Source organism: Gopherus evgoodei, chromosome 2, assembly GCF_007399415.2.
Source record: "Gopherus evgoodei ecotype Sinaloan lineage chromosome 2, rGopEvg1_v1.p, whole genome shotgun sequence".
Lineage (NCBI taxonomy): Eukaryota > Metazoa > Chordata > Testudines > Testudinidae > Gopherus > Gopherus evgoodei.
In genome coordinates, this window is record NC_044323.1 from 295397119 (window position 1) to 295412350 (window position 15232).

The 15232-nt window shown below is 49.1% G+C and overlaps 2 protein-coding genes across 7 annotated transcripts in view; one reads left to right on the forward strand and one right to left on the reverse strand.

Annotated features, from left to right (window-relative positions):
* Window positions 1-349: 349 nt before the first annotated feature.
* Window positions 350-12890, reverse strand: LRRC14 (leucine rich repeat containing 14). 2 transcript variants are annotated; one of them, XM_030553962.1, is made up of 4 exons: window positions 12810-12890; window positions 9546-9913; window positions 6757-7398; window positions 350-6316 (listed from the first exon to the last, which is right to left on the reverse strand). In XM_030553962.1, the coding sequence occupies exons 2-4, from the start codon at window positions 9866-9868 to the stop codon at window positions 5746-5748; spliced, it is 1536 nt and encodes a 511-aa protein (XP_030409822.1). In that variant the 5' UTR covers window positions 9869-9913; window positions 12810-12890; the 3' UTR covers window positions 350-5745. The 2 variants fall into 2 exon arrangements, with proteins under 2 accessions (XP_030409822.1, XP_030409823.1); XM_030553963.1 differs by lacking the exon at window positions 12810-12890 and adding an exon at window positions 11838-11856.
* A 121-nt stretch (window positions 12891-13011) lies between these two features.
* RECQL4 (RecQ like helicase 4) overlaps window positions 13012-15232 on the forward strand; it is a 47835-nt gene continuing 45614 nt past the window's right edge. For 2 of the 5 annotated variants that reach the window (XM_030553964.1, XM_030553968.1), the window contains exons 1-2: window positions 13345-13676; window positions 14663-14786. In XM_030553964.1, coding sequence (XP_030409824.1) covers window positions 14703-14786 — 84 coding nt within the window. In that variant the 5' untranslated portion in view covers window positions 13345-13676; window positions 14663-14702. Of the gene's footprint in view, window positions 13096-13344; window positions 13677-14565; window positions 14787-15232 lie in introns of those variants that run through there. The other 3 variants (XM_030553966.1, XM_030553967.1, XM_030553965.1) reach the window with 2 other exon arrangements.

Consider the following 15232-nt stretch of genomic DNA (forward strand, 5'->3'; position numbering starts at 1 on the left):
CTCCCCCAGCCAGACTGTACAGGGCATCAAAAAAGGACCACTTATTGTCCAGGAATTAAGTGGTGTTTTACTAAGGTGGGCTGCAGGCTTCTAGTGGCTGATACAGAACAGGGCCAGGTACATTTCTGTAGGGGTTTCATTAAAATCTCTTGGTGGAATCTAGAGAGGGGGATAGCTCAGACTATAGGGGAAAAAAGTCCCAGTGCCAAGAACTACACCCCCATTGTTATCTACTAGCTAACTACAGTGCAAGAACAGTTCAAGTTAATACATGGATGCTCTAGTTACTCATGGTTTATGCTAGAATGACCACACTGGCTCTCTAGCAAAAGAGGTTTCAGGAGGCCAATGCAAATGCCAAAATAGAAAAGTTTTATTACTCTCTATTCTACAATAATAATGTGCTCAGTGTGGACTTCAAGAAACTGGCAGATACTTTAATTCGTATCAGAGTTAAAGTATCTGCCTAGTGAAAAGCTGCAAGATCGGTTCCAAGCGTAAGGGAATCTGTCACCTAAATTTTCCTTGAAATGAACTAGCTCTCCCTTGTGTGACAGAAATTGGAGAGGATTAAAAGTACTGAATCTTATACATAATGGAAACACCGTCTGATCGATTGGAATGTATTTCTGAACCAATTTATCATTCCAGGTTAGATCATTTTAAATACATTAATTTAAAGGCTGGACTAAGGATTTAATGCATTTTGTCCTTCCTTGTAATCATTCAGGAGAATGAACCGACACTGGATGTTGCTCTGTAGATTATTCTGAGATTAAATAGATGCCTTTTATCATTAATAATGTTGAACTGCGTGCACTGGTTTTGTGTATCACTGTGGCAGACATCCCTGAACTGCCTGCTCAAGATTAGTCCACTAGCATATCACTTTCTAAACCCAATGTGCAGCCTTCTTCACGGCCTGGCAAGAGCGAGGGGATGACATGGCCACGTCTAGGCCCAAATGCATTGGAAATGGCTAAGCATTGCTCAGGCTAGTGCCTTAATAATCTCAGCTAATCAGTAATTTCACATCATCCTCAATTCTAGGCCCTGAGAAGTGACTTAGAGGTTTTGGATCATACCAATCCACAGCGCAGAGGAGAATTAGAAAAACCATTCTGGCATTTAATGAGTTTGGCTGAACTGGATAAGAAAGAGGATCTCTGTCCAACTTTACCCCTGTAACTCTCCAGGACAATAGCGAGCAACAACACTTTTAACCAATGAGACACAAGTTAGAAGCTATTACATCATCTGAACATACGCACTGGCTGACCATGTCCCCAAAAAGTGAGACAACTGTTGTTGGCAGCTTCTGCCTTATGGAAGCTAACGCCTTTAGGGGCGTCATGTCGAGCACGGAGCATTAATATCAGTACAGCTTTGCTTTGGACAGCAAACTTTCCCTTTTCTCTGGGACTTGTTAATCCACAGCAATTGCTCTTCAGACTGTTCTCCACTGCAGTCCAGTTTGGTCTCATAATCATGACTGCACCTTACAGGCACAGTCCCCAAACATCCTCTGGAAAGACTGGATTGGGAGAGTGTCCCATAGGGCATCATGGAGCAGGGTATGCTTTGCTGTTTGGTTTTGAATGGATACAGCATGTTGCTGTTTGAATGTTTGGCCCCTTGGACTAAGACTTGAAATAGCAGATTGCCTGGTTTCTCTGGCAATGATTTGCAGATGTGAGGAAACTCTCCTCTACCCTGACCCAACTAACTGTTTGACATGCAAAGGGCTAGTTCCCTCCTACCATTTCAATGGTTGGAGAATTGGCTATTGCAGACTTCACTCGCAGCTGAAAACATGGCAATCCCTTTTCCAAGGACACACAAAACCAAGATCCTGCTGCGTTCTCACAGTGCTTTTCTCCAAGCGTCGAAACACCAGTGTACTGATCAAATTCCGCCTCCTGCAATTATTTTCCGCCTCCCTGAATCCCCTCCTCTGATTTAAACAGACACAGCATTCTTCGCTTATGTCCTAATGGGTTGCTGCACTATTGAATGGCTGGTGTTTCACCCCAGAGGTGGTTGCATGTCATCAACAGATGAAATAATTTCTTGTATGTAGTTGGTAAAACACCATTAGATCCTTCTAACTGTGAGGATACTGTACAAATGCAAGATCATTTCCAAAAATAAACACTGGTTGAACCATCAGTAGCACCACTGCACTCGGCTGGAGTGAGAGGCTCATAGTAGTCCATGATGGGAAGGGAATGAAAAAGATTTAATCACTGTAGTGGGGTCTAATAAAATTGATGTGCACAGCCATAAAACAGAGCGCCTGCTCCATACATCTGAAATAGACAGGATGAAAAGACAGACCAGAGAGGACAGGGCAGATTGCTAGGCAAGAGAGTGAGCTTAATCTCTTAAGAGCAGGCGTGAGGACAGGCATAGAGGGGGCTGCAGAGATGATGAGTGATGGAGATGCCCAAAGATGTCAGATGTGAGGGGAGTCAATAATGGGGACTGTTCTAGACCTGGGGGCAGCATAAAAGCGTGGGGAGAAGCAAGCAGGAGGAGATGAAAGAGGGAGGGGTAGGCAAGGCCAAGGGTGGGAGGAGGAGGAGGGAGCTGACAGACAGAGAGGAAGACACACTTAGGATACAGCTGCACCAGAGCTGGGAGCATGCGTCCCAGCTCATGTAGATAGACAGGACTAGTAGCATACCCGCAAAGGTGACTTCCCCTGCTCTAAAGGTTTAGGAGCTCTGGAGAGCTCCTGGGGCTGAGGGCACACAGGAGGCCCACTGCTAGGGGAGTTAGGGAAGAAGGAGCCAGACTGTAACTGACTTCAAACACTAATCTCTTCTCACTTTATTTGTCCCACACAGGGTAACACTTGGACTACTGCGTCCAGTTCTGGGCACCACACTTCAGGAAAGATGGGGATAATGGGAAGCGCATCCAGAGGGGTGCAACAAAAATGATCTAAGGTTTAGAAAGCCTGAAGTATGAAGAAAGGTTAAAAAACTGGGCATGTTTAGTCGTGGAGAAAGCAGAGTGACGGGGGCCCTGATACCAGTCTTCAGATATGTTAAGGGTGGTTATAAAAAGGATGGGGATCCAGTGTTCTCCATGTCCACTGTAGGCCCATTACTTATCCTACCTTATCTGCAGCACGGCAGATTTAGGTTAGATACTGGGAAAATCTTTCCAGCTCTAAGGGGAGTTAAGCTCTAGAACAGGCTTCCAAGGGAGGTTGTTAGAATCCCTATCGTTGGGAGATTTTAAACACAGGTTGGATAAACACCTGTCAGGGATGGTCTAGGTTTACTTGGTCCTGCCACAGTGCAGGGGGCTGGACTTGGTTTCCCAAGGTCGCTTCCAGCCCGACATTTCTAGGATTCTAATGGCCAGAGCTCTTACTGAACCCAAGGCTTTGCGCTCACACTGTGTTGTTGCTAGTGGCTCCTGCAGCGATGTCATCACTGTCAATGTGACATTGTGCTTGTTTTCCATGTCACTAGCACAGGGGGAGGTGGTAGAAAGAGACGGGCTCCAAGACACAGTCTTGATTCAAACAGGTGTGTCCAGCAGCAGCAGAGCGACCTCTGCCAAAGGGCAGCTAGTTAAATAGCTGTTCCAGTGAGAAAGTCCCCAGGTCATAAGACACTTTATCTTGTAGCATGCCTTTCATCTGAAGCAGTGGTCCCCAACCTTTCCCAGGTGGCGGGCGCCAGACGACAAGCCACCAAGGACCATGGCTAGTGGACAAGCATCTGCCGAAATGCCGCCAAGAAGCGGTAATGTCAAGAGGTGTCGCCACCAAAAATCAGTGGCATTTCGGGGGCGATGCCTCTTCGTGACGCGCTTTTCAGGGGCATTTTGGGTAGGGTTTGTACAAAGCATATTTTTTAAATGGATCTTGAATGCTCAAGGATCTAACAGAGTTGTTTGAGGATGGGGTTGATAAACAGAGGATATATGCAGATGTGAGTGGATTTTGGAGAGGGGCTGCATTCACTGGCTAAAGTAACAGGAGAATTTAAGCAGAGGGGCAGCCCAGGTAACACTGACATGGGTAATGTGCTGAAGGAATGAGTTACCAGCTTTCAAAGTCCCTTTGCTCAGCAGTCTCACACAAAATTAACCCCCCATTGGGCATGATTATTCCCTCAAAGTGGCCAGAACAAAGAAGTTTATCTAAGCAAATATGCAGCCATAGAGGATGTGGGAAGAAGAGGAGAGTTCAGATTCTGATGCCAAAGTTCCAGACAGCAAAAACAAACCACAAATGTGTGTCAAGAGGGGAAATGGAGTTGGATGGGAGGGAGGTCCTTTGGCCCAAGAGAAACAGGTGGGGCTTGAAGACTTTAAGCTGATGGGAGTTAAAATGAGGTCAGAAGTTTAACCGCTCAAGAGAGGATTGGTGAAGGTGTCAAGTTATGTGCAGTAGAAAAGAATCAGCCTAAGTTAAAGCTAGAAGGGAGTGATAAGATGACTATGTAGGTAGACAGGGCAGAAGGCCATGAAAGTAATCTTGTGGGATTTTATAGACCAGGGAAGAAAGAAGCCACTTCCAGTCATAAGTTGGACAGGTAGCAACAAATCCACCCCAGAAGGGAACTGGATAGCCACACAGCTTGAGTGTGGAATGGTATGCAGAAGCCGAGAGCATATGGTAGATGGAAGAGATCAATTACGTCCCTCTCAGCTAATGAAGGATCATTCCCTATTGGATGTTTGGCGGCTAGGGACATCATTCCTTACCAATCCTGGCTTACCACATGCCCATGGCTGGTAAGTATACCAGGGAGCATGAATCATCTTCTGCAGGATCTAACCTCTCATTTAAAAAAAAAAAAAGTTTCTACTTGTGAAGAAGCTCTCTGCGTACAAGGGGAGTGTAAACAGTCAGTCTGCATACCACTCCGATGCCTCTGCTGTTACTCAGATCTTCCACGCACTTGCAGCAGAGTGAAAACCAACAGGGGTGTTGTCAGTCTCACCACTACTATATTCTGCAAGCAGCTGTGAAATGGATAAGAACTGAGCCAATTTTATTTTGTTACATCTTAGGAAAGCTCCATGCAACAGCAGAGATGGAGGAAATATTCAGTTCACAGGAGGACTCCAAAGTGAAGGCTGGGGGAAGGACAGAGTAGCACAAGACACCCCACTTGCAGCAGCCATAAAGCCAAGCAGGAGTATAGTAGAGCTGTCCCTAAATATAGGTCTCCCCACCTTTCACATCTTTGTGGCTAGTGAGTTTAGTGCTCTGGCTACTACATGACTGGTAACATTTCTAAGCCCTACGCACACATGAGAAAATGATGGGATACATTAGAAGAGAAGTGGAAAGAGGGTTTTTCAGATGAGATAATCCATGCAGAGAAAGACTAGACTGCCCAGAAGCTAGGAATGGATCGGTGTTTTTAGAAGGGGCCTTCTAATTGTTGGGTTGCTGCATTTGTACTGTGACTAGTACACTTTGCTAAGAATTCTGCAGGGCTACACTAAAGTCATGTTAGGGGCATGTAAGAACCTACATAAGGTAGTGGCACTATCTGGGATAAACCATGGCAGCTTTAATCTCAGCTTTACTGAACGGAGGTGCAGAAGGAGAGAAGAGAACTTCCATTTGAATTCATGCTCTAAACAGATGCTGTTAAAAATGTGTATAAAAGTGTTGTTGCTGCGTCCACTGAACTGCTCAACTTTGAAGGGGCATTAAAAATGAAAAGCCTGATCAGTTTGTTTTCTCCTTTGTTTTGCATTCCTGGTGAGCTACAAATTAAAATAATCTAAGGTATTGTGCCTGCATAAGTTCGTGGTCCAGATGGCATCAGTCCTGCTTGCAGTCAGCAGCATCTGTTGCAGCTCAGCGCTCACCCTGGAAAACTTCTCTTCATCCACAGAACCATTCAAGAGGTTAGAGGAGGTGGGGGGCCATGGCAGGGTCTCACTGTAGCAGTCCACAGGGTAGGGGTAAATGACGAGCTGCAAGTACAATAGGCCCATGGTCCTCTGCAGCAAGTTCTTCAGCCCCCGCGTAGAGAGGGGGTTGCCAAACACCCCCAAGTAGCGAAGTTGAGAGCAGCGGCACAGGGCGGCGAGAAGTGATTCCAGATGGATATCCATCAGGCGGCACTCCATGATGTCCAGGTGGAGAAGGGATGAGGAGGCCTCTTCAAGGAGATGCTGGAAGGGCTGGAGAAGCGAGTCAGACAAGTTGTTGCCGCTGAGGTCCAGCTTCTTCAGGGTGGGGGTGTGAAGGCTTTGTGTAAGGTAGGCGAGGTCATTGGGGAGCAGGTAGCAGAAGGCCAGCTCCAGGCTTTCCAAGGGACCCTGCAAATTGCTGGTGGGAAGAAAGATTGTAAGCATAAGTTCCTTTTTAGATAACTACTGTCGCTCACAGAGGACAGAAATCAAAATGGTTGGAAAAGGCCACACCACCAAGTAGCTCAGGGCCAAATCAAGACCAACATTAAAGCTGCAGATTCGTACGGTGACGAACATCCCTAATGCTAGTTATAAAGTCTGGATGCTTGGAGAACTGCATGACAGGACCTGCAGTGCACTGGCCAAACTTTCATGTTAAAGGAGGCTGCAGAATACAGATGCCAACATGCAAAGAAACTTCTCTGATCAAGATGGAGCATTGCATGATGGGACCTGTAGTCTCCATGGCTCACAAAAGAAGAGCTGCAACCTGCTCTATTACACAGTCACTCAGACTACTATCAATTTGCCAGTGCAGCCCTCAGCTGGGCCCCCTCGGCACTACAAACAGCTTACCCCAGCAGTTGCCTTAGCTTCCCGGAAAGCCTGGAGGAGCCCAAATTCAGCTCCTTGAGACAGGACAATCTACTGAGCTGGGTGGCGAAGTAGTGGAGGCTTCCTTCCATCCCCGCTGAGAGCCGCCTCACATCAATGTTGCTGTAGGGCAGCTTCAGGCTGACCAGGTTGGTGAATTTTGCCATGTGCGGGAGAATCACCCTCAGGCCAGACAGCCCCAGGTTATTGAATCTCAGATCCACCTGCCGAACAGCTGTGGGATCCAGGAACTCCAGGAGCCCCACGGTACTTGCAATGGGCAGCTCCTCAGCCCGGAAGTCCCGGCACTTCAGCCGCAGCATGCTATTAGCGTTGTTCTGCAAGGCATCTTTAAGGACTCCGTAAGAGGTGCTGTTCACAAAGAGATCCACGTGGACTTCCACAGAAATGGGCTGTGGCGGCGGCAGAGCCACTGAGCTGCTGTAGGGGCCCTTCCTCCGCTTCGAGGTGCGCTTGGTGCACTTGCTCTGGTGCTTGGAAACGTCAATGCACGCTTTCGCCAGGGTCACCGTCCTGGACCACAGGCTCATGCTTTCTGGGCCCTGGTCTATTCCATCATCCTGAAGCCCCGTCATGTCCAGAACCTGCAGGCGCTGCCTCTTGCTGTGGAAGACAAGAAAAAAGGAGCAAAATAGCGAGAGACTGAAAAGACCTATTGGGTCACCAACTTCATTCACCCAGCTACTGCAGGATCGTTTCCCACACAGGGCCACGTAGTCACTCTCCCAATGGCTTGGGAACCAGAACCCAGTGGGAGGAGGGAGAGGCGTTAGTATCAATTACTGGCTTGAAAAGACTCGCTCTCGCTCCAGGACTGGGGCCTCATCTCCCTTCTTGTGGCAGCTGCAAAGACTGAACCACTTGTGTTGCTCAGATGATGTAATACACAGTCTAAGGATTAGTTCTTTGGTTTACCAGTTCCAGACGCACGGCCTGTGGCTCTGCCTAGCTTTAGTCTTTTGGTCACTTGTTCATTCTAGAACAGAGGAACCACATGATCTTACTGCAACCCTCAGCCTTCTCCACCCCGTCTCCCACCACTGTCTCCAAAATAAGAGTGACACTATTCAGTGCTGATAAGATTTAGAGCATCTCAGGTGAAGACCTTAAAGTTTTCGGAAGGAGGCTAAGTATCACTGCCCCTGTTCCACAGAGTGGGAAAGCCCGTGGACACAAAGCAGGGTCTAGAATCTAGGTCTTCTGATTTCCGTTCCAACCCCTATCCAGTGAACCTCACTGCCTTCCCTGGCAGGGACTTTGTTTTACAGAAAAAATAAAAAGCATCTTATACTTTGGGGCACTGCATAATGATTAAGATAGGCTGACATTTAAGACTGTTCCCTCCATTTTCAACGGGAAGAGAGCAATGCTTATGGATGGATAAAACCAGTGGCCAACCAGCAGGAATTACTGCATTGTGTCCCACCGCCCAAAGCTGCTTATGGCCTGTCACGTGACAAATGGAAGTTGTTTAATGCTGCAGACAGGCTAGTAGTGCCACACTGCAGAGAAACCACATGCACAATGGCCAAAGAGCCTGCTAAAAAGTGCAGTCTGCAGCACAATCACATGCAAGGAGCCCGAGGAGGCATTTACCAAGCAGCTGCTACCTGAGAGTCATCCCATTCTGCTGCAATTTGAGGAAACTGAAATTGGACGCCCAGTTTAACATGGTAAGATACCTGGAACATTTGGTCCACCCAGATTTAAGTCAGCACCCAGCACCTCAGATCAGCAGCTCTTCCTCCAGAGGGACACAGAGCGCAATTTCAATTTGAACTACAAGCCCAAATATGGAAACTGCCATATTTTCTTGTCACACAACCAAGAACAAAAGCAAAGCTTGTCCGAGCCCTACTGGATCATCAGTGCAAGCTGTACTAAAGGGCCAGAGACCCCAGGTCAATAACATTTAACATGTTAGTGCAGCGTTTCCCTAACTGGGGGGTCTCAACCCAAAAGGGGGTCACAGGGCTATTATCGGGGTGTCACGAAATCTCAACAAATATTGTGATAACCTTTAGATCCTTTGCTAAGGTTACCATATTTCAAGTTCCCAAATAAAGGAGACTGCTGGGTGAGGGGTACAACAGCTGCTGCTCTCCAGCCGCCCAGCTCTGAAGGCAGCACAGAAGTAAGGGTGGCAATACCAAATCGCGGACATTTGTTCATATTTCAAAAATGAAAACTGAATGTGGAGGATGATTTAAGGGTCTGCCTCAGTTCCCTGCAGCTGCGATTGAAAAAAAAATGTGTGCTTCAAAACAGCAGCACCCCTCGCAGGAAGTGTCCAGATACTTGTTTGTATATAGTTGCGTATAAAGCCACAATCCTTGGACAATGTTATAATTATTGCCACAATCACTGAAAGAGGCTTCCAGCTCCCTAAGCTGTATCTTGTTGTCTATTTTTTTACCCAGAAAACGTGTTTCTTAAATATCCATGTATTTATTCCTGAAAACTGTTGCTTTACACTTTTTGAGAGGCTTCAGTGCCTCTGGCTGCAGGGATAATGATTCCATGCTTCATTTAGTGCTCCTGAGGATGTACAGTATTTTTGTCATCACTTTTGGGGCAGTGGGGTCATCACAGCCTCAAACAGTTTCAAAGTGTGGCCCAGCAAAATAAGTTTGAGAACCCCAGTGTTAGTGTGTTACTGTAAGTCTCCTTCCCCACCACCTCCCAGTATAGTTTAGTCTCATCAGCACGTGACCTTTGTGGTAGGTAATGAGCTATGCGCTGACAGGTACCTTTGGCTGTGGAGTTGGTCTTCGAGAGCCTCATTCAGGTAGGCCACCACTCCCAGGATGACAGTCTGCACACACAGCTTGTTGGGCTTTTCCTGGAGCAGAGCACGGTCACAGTGCTGACACTTCCGCAAAAGCTTCTGGAAACTGAGTACCGGGAAAGGCCATGTCTGCACCAGATCTTGCAGCACAAGAGTCCTCTTGTCCATGAAAGCTGCCTTGAACAAGACTGGATACAATTCCTTTGGGATGAACTCCAAGGCACCTCGCACCGTGGAGTGGTGGGAAACCACCTTCTGTGCACAGAGGAACACGAGGGAGTGCATGACTGCAGGGAGGCAGCAAGCCAGAGCCCCAGCTTCATAGAACCTCTGAAAGAGAAGAGAAACACCTAATGATAGACCTGCCCCCAGGACACACTGCAACATTCCTGATGAGATCTCTGACTTTCACTAGGAACTGACCAGTTTTTGCATTGTTCCCTGCAGCTGCTGATGAGTGGGCAGGAGAGATATAGCCCATCCTCATCTCACCTGTTCTGCTGCTTCTGCTCTCTGAGAGCCAGCCACACAGTGAAAGACAGAGCTGGGAACCCAGAAGGCCAGCACAGCTGCCTGCCTGGCAACTTCAGGTAGGAAAGATCCCACCTGCCTCCGGTGCTCCACCGACAGTCTTACAACAGGAGGGGGCTAGAAATCAGAGGGGGACCCCCAGAACTGCAGAAATTTAACCCTGTGGTTCCAATTTGCTAAACTGCTTACAAGCCCCCAGAGCACTGTTGGTCCTTGATTGTACAGGGCCAGCCAGGGTGCAGGTCCTCTCTGACCAACTCACAGCTCTTCTTCCCTTGCCCATGTCTCCTCCCTGTAGCCCTCCTTCCCCCCTACACCGCATTGACCACCAAGTTCCTCCCCTTCCATGATGCCACATGTCTCTCTATTGTTTCTTTGACCTCTAGCAGGTCATCTGTAGCCCACTGCTGACCTTGAAGAGCATGGGGCTACTGTGTCTATGGTCATGGACTAAAATGGTTATTTCTCCAATATAGCGGGCAGGGAGCAGCATCCCTCAGAGCTCTGGATCTAATAAGATTTATTCACCTTCAGGCTCAGCCCCTTTTGCACACCCTGATGGGAATGGTCTTGCCTACAGCCCACAGGTAGCAAAGATCTGATTATCACAACAGCTCTTATATTAAGTTTCACCAGAAAGCTCAGAACCAAAATGCCCTCGCTTAACATAAATGGAACCAGACCCTGTGGCGCAATTCCATGGCTCTCAGTAACCATTAGATCTTGAGCCAACACACAACAGTCACTGTTCCCAGAGATAGTGCAGCTGGGCAGGGCAGTAAGGCTCAGTCCAACAGACCCAACACCTTAGCTGGCTCTGCTAGGAGTCCTGGAGAAAGATGGAATGCTTGATATGTTAGGAATTGCACATTAATAGTTTGTCTCTCTTAGGACTCCTTGGTCTTCAGTCAAACTCATCTTAGTTGTCAAGATGGGAAGCACTGTGTACGTGAGGTCAGATCCAAAAAGCACAGCCACTGCCCTAACACAATCATCCTAAAGCTGAACTAAGTATCCCCTTCCTCCCTATCTATCCCCATTTGTACCTCATCGCACTGCCCCCATCCCCTCTGCTTTGCTAATATAACATCTGCCTCAGCCACCTGGATGTCCACATCTCCCACAACCATCTTTGTGCTTTCTTCTACACAACCTCATGCGTGGAGCTCGGGCCCTGAACCGATCCATAATACCACTGCCTTTTCCTCCTCCAAATCCACTTCTAGTTAGTGGATCACTGGGGATTGCAGATATTACATAGACTGATACAAATACATGATCAGAAACTCTCCAGTTGAGCATGTGAGCCTTTCTACTATATTTTACTCACTTGTTGCATCTTGTCTTTAATTACTTAGTAGGGGTGCTCTCCCTCCACGTGTTTGTAACAATACCTAGCACAACATACCTTGATTGATTAGGGCTTTTGGATGTTACTATAATATAAATAAATGCTACAACAACCAATACATCCAGCCCATCTGTGATTGAATCCAGGATTGTATAAGCCACCCATTAAGAATTAAACAGCATGTCAGTTAGGGATACTGGCCACTCTTTGCCCAGACTGCTGAGAAGAAGTAAGGCAGCACTGACAGATTACCACTTGGTCCCCACCTTCATGCTGGTTTGCTCCTCCCTTCTCTCCTTATGCTGATCCTGACAGAAATCAAGGAAGTTAGATCAGGGGTAAGAGTAGATGACCCTTGCGGTCCCTTCTAACCTTATGAGTCTAAGTGGGATGGGACAGCAACCCCTCCTGGCCTGTTAGCAGCCTTGTTCCACCTATTCAGTCAATCTGGCCATCAGAGGGTTTCAGCCACAGAATCTGGGGGTTCAAGTAGTGAAAGGCCAAACATAGTGCAAGAGACGTTCTAGTACAGTACACTCTTCTCAAACCAACTAGCTCCATTACCATGACCACAGCCCCCATCCCACAATGCGGCCCACTCATGCCTCATTCCACTGCACTGGACCATAACATCACTGTATGGTCCATCCAATTGTGGCACCAAATCCTGGCCATTTCCCACGCCACTGAGGCTGGTTAGTGGCACGCACATGGGGAAATTAAGCCACAATAACCTCATGAGCCATGTAGCACTCCCATAACTGCTTCCCCTTCTTCTCCTTCTTCCCTCTACTTCCCACCCGATACCGAAGAAGGGCAGAGAGGGATAGCTAGACCAGGAGATGCTGCGATTCACCAGTCACCTTTGGAGCAGTCTGGACTACAACCTACTGACCAAAACCAGGGGGCAGTTCCTACAAGCTGCTGACACCCAGAAATGATGCTTTAGCATCTGCAGACGGGAGCCCTGACTCCCCTGCGGGGAACCGGCTCTGCCGGGCCCGGCTCTGCCGGAAGCGATGGAGGAAGCTGCCAGGAGATGCTGCAGGGGACGTCTCCAGTGGGGGGCGAGTGGGCAGCAGCTATCACAGAGCTGGGGGTGGGGCAGAGGGGAACAGAACTGCAGCCCCTTTCCCGTGGGGAAAAGCCCCGCAGCAGGATTAGGGGAACGGACAGCTGCTGGGGGGGGAGGGGAGGGGAGTCACGCCCCCCCCTTACACACTACTGCCCGGGAGGGGCTCAGTTCCCCCCAAGGAGGGGTCAACCCCCTGCCCCCCGGACAGCTCACGTCCCCCTACTCCAGACCCTCCCCTCGGGGGTTCATGCCCCGCCCCCGGCCCTTACCGTCTCCCCACCGGCCAGGCCCCGCGCGCGCTCGGAACCCCCGGAGCCGCTGCGGGCTCCGTAGGCCCCGCCCCACCTGAAGCTACCGCACTTCCGGGTGTGCGTGGTGACGCAGAGGCGTGCCCGGTAACGACGTTGTCCGGAATGGAGAGGCGGGACCTTGCGTTTCCTTGGAGATTGGGCTGTGATTGGGCAGCTGGCTCGTCCCTCCCGCTGCGGCGGCTCCTATTGGTGGGCGCTCGGGGCAGGCGGGAGGTTTGCGCGGGAGCCGGCCGGACCGGTGCGGGTGAGTCCGGGGTTTCGCTACCCGCTGGGCCCTAGCACCGAGCCCGGACGCCTGGGTTCCTCCTGACGCGGGGGGAGGCACGTGCCCAGGAGTGGGCTCCTCAGGCGGGGGCCGAGCCCGGAAGGCTCCTCTCAGGCCAGGCGGGGGCCGGTCCCCGGGCGCCCGGGCTCCTCTCGGGCCAGGCGGGGGCCGGTCCTGGTCCCGGTTCCCTTGCCAGCTCTGCCCCTGCCTCGCTGTGTGGCCCTGGTGAACTCGCTCCCTGCGTGCCTCAGTTTCCCCTCCGGAAGGAGTGAGGAGCTCCAGGGGCTTTGTGGCTCCATCCCTGTAAAGTGGCTTTCTCATGGGAATACCCTGGGGGTGCAAATTCTCCCCCTCTTAAGCCAAGAGAAACCCACCGTATGCCAGTGACTTGCCTCTGGCAACTCCGGATCAAAGACCCCTGGAGGGTGGACGGGACTTGCCATGAAGATGCTTGTTCTGAGCTGAAGCTGTGATAAACTTGTAAACAAAAGACTCCCCTAGGGAGGAGGGGTGAAGTGCTTATCCTGCCAGAACCCACATTAGAATTGGGGTGAACTGCGGTAAGCTCATCCGTACGTGTGTGGGTTCTTTTATTGTTTGAATGTTTTCTCTCGTAACACTTCTTACCCTAAGAGAAAAGTAGGCTTTCTCAGAAAGTTCTGTCTGATAACTTACAGCTGTAGCAACCCTCTGTTATCAGTCTCTGAAGAGAAAACAAGCAGGTCTGTTCAGCCAGACAGTCTTTATTGCAGGGATTCTCGAACTGGGGATTGGGACCCCTCGGAGGTTGCAAGGTTATTACATGGGGGGGTCATGAGCTGTCAGCCTCCACCTAACTCTGCTTCACCTCCAGTATTTATAAGAGTGTGTTCAATATATTTAAAAGTGTTTTTAATTTATAACGAGGGCGGGGGATTGTTCTCAGAGGCTTGCTGTATGAAAGAGGTCACCAGTACGTAACTTCGAGAACCACCCTTTATTGGGAAATACACAGCGAAGGCAGGGAACTGTTCACCCTGAGAATACCCTGCTCAGGCAGCAAAGAGACACAGATTCTCCACCCTAGAGAGACATCAGTTGTGGAGCTAGGAGCCTGAGAGTGGATGCCCTTGCTGAGCCACTAAGGGGAGATACTGGTGCGCCCTTGAGTGGAACATGAGAGCTCAGTTTGGGACAGGAAGCGAAGAGGTAGACTGCACTGATTTCAAATCATATTGGGGATGTATCCAGTTGCCCCATCTATGGAGCACAGACAGTGTGAACCACTTGAGATAGCAAGCTGATTAGCAGCCTTGGTGGCAAGTCCCCACTAGGTAGCGGTTAAAGTGCAGGTTCCTGCCAGACCTCATCTGCAATGACTAAAGTGGTCAGAGCCTTGGCATTACATCACACTGACTTCCCCGTGGATGTGCCTATAGATTGGTGCTTGTACGACATCTGCATAGTATTCACTAGAAAGCAGTGGGGATATCTGCCTGTTGTTAATAAAACTGCAAATGACTGGTTCCAGAGAGGATTAATCTGAAGATCTGTGCAATATTTACAGCTGGTGCAGTTCTTCAGAGTAGGGCCAGGCCTTCGGCGCCATGGACAGATACAATGAGGTCAAAGTCCTGCTGAAAAAATGGGAGATGACATTTCTTCAGGAGCACCAGAGGAAACCGAGCAAGGTACCCATGCAGGGATGGGAGGGGATATGACTCAAGGAATCAGAGGTTTAAGAATAGCCTTGCAAAAGAAAAATACAGGAAAGAGAAGGATAGGTTTAAATCTGCCAGTGTTCATCTGTGCTGGGGATTATGTGGTTCTGCTGCTGTCTGCACTGTTTTGAGGAAAGATTAAAAGAGCTAAGTCTTCAGCGTTTGGCTGAGCAACACCCTGGCATGTCAACTGTCTGCAAGTTCAAATGCCAAGTAAGGCCAGGAATCGTTCAAGGTTGTATGAAGGAGGCATAAAATGAAGAGTGAGATGACAAGAATGTGTGTGGGGGGAAATTTAAGACTGAATATCAGGGAAGAATTGTTAATAATCGGTAGTCTGACATTCTGGAGGACAGCCTCCCAGGGGGATTGGAGAGATTCAAAGGTTAACATTTACCTGGATTATGGTATTGTCT

Bases quoted from the DNA above. Each gene is read 5' to 3' on its own strand.
- LRRC14 (XM_030553962.1), bottom strand. From the start codon at position 9,868: ATGCACTCCCTCGTGTTCCTCTGTGCACAGAAGGTGGTTTCCCACCAC. The intron at 7,399-9,545 runs GTACCTGTCAGC...TGTCTTCCACAG, and splicing joins GACCAACTCCACAGCCAAAG to CAAGAGGCAGCGCCTGCAGG. The intron at 6,317-6,756 runs GTAAGCTGTTTG...TCTTCCCACCAG, and splicing joins AAGCTAAGGCAACTGCTGGG to CAATTTGCAGGGTCCCTTGG.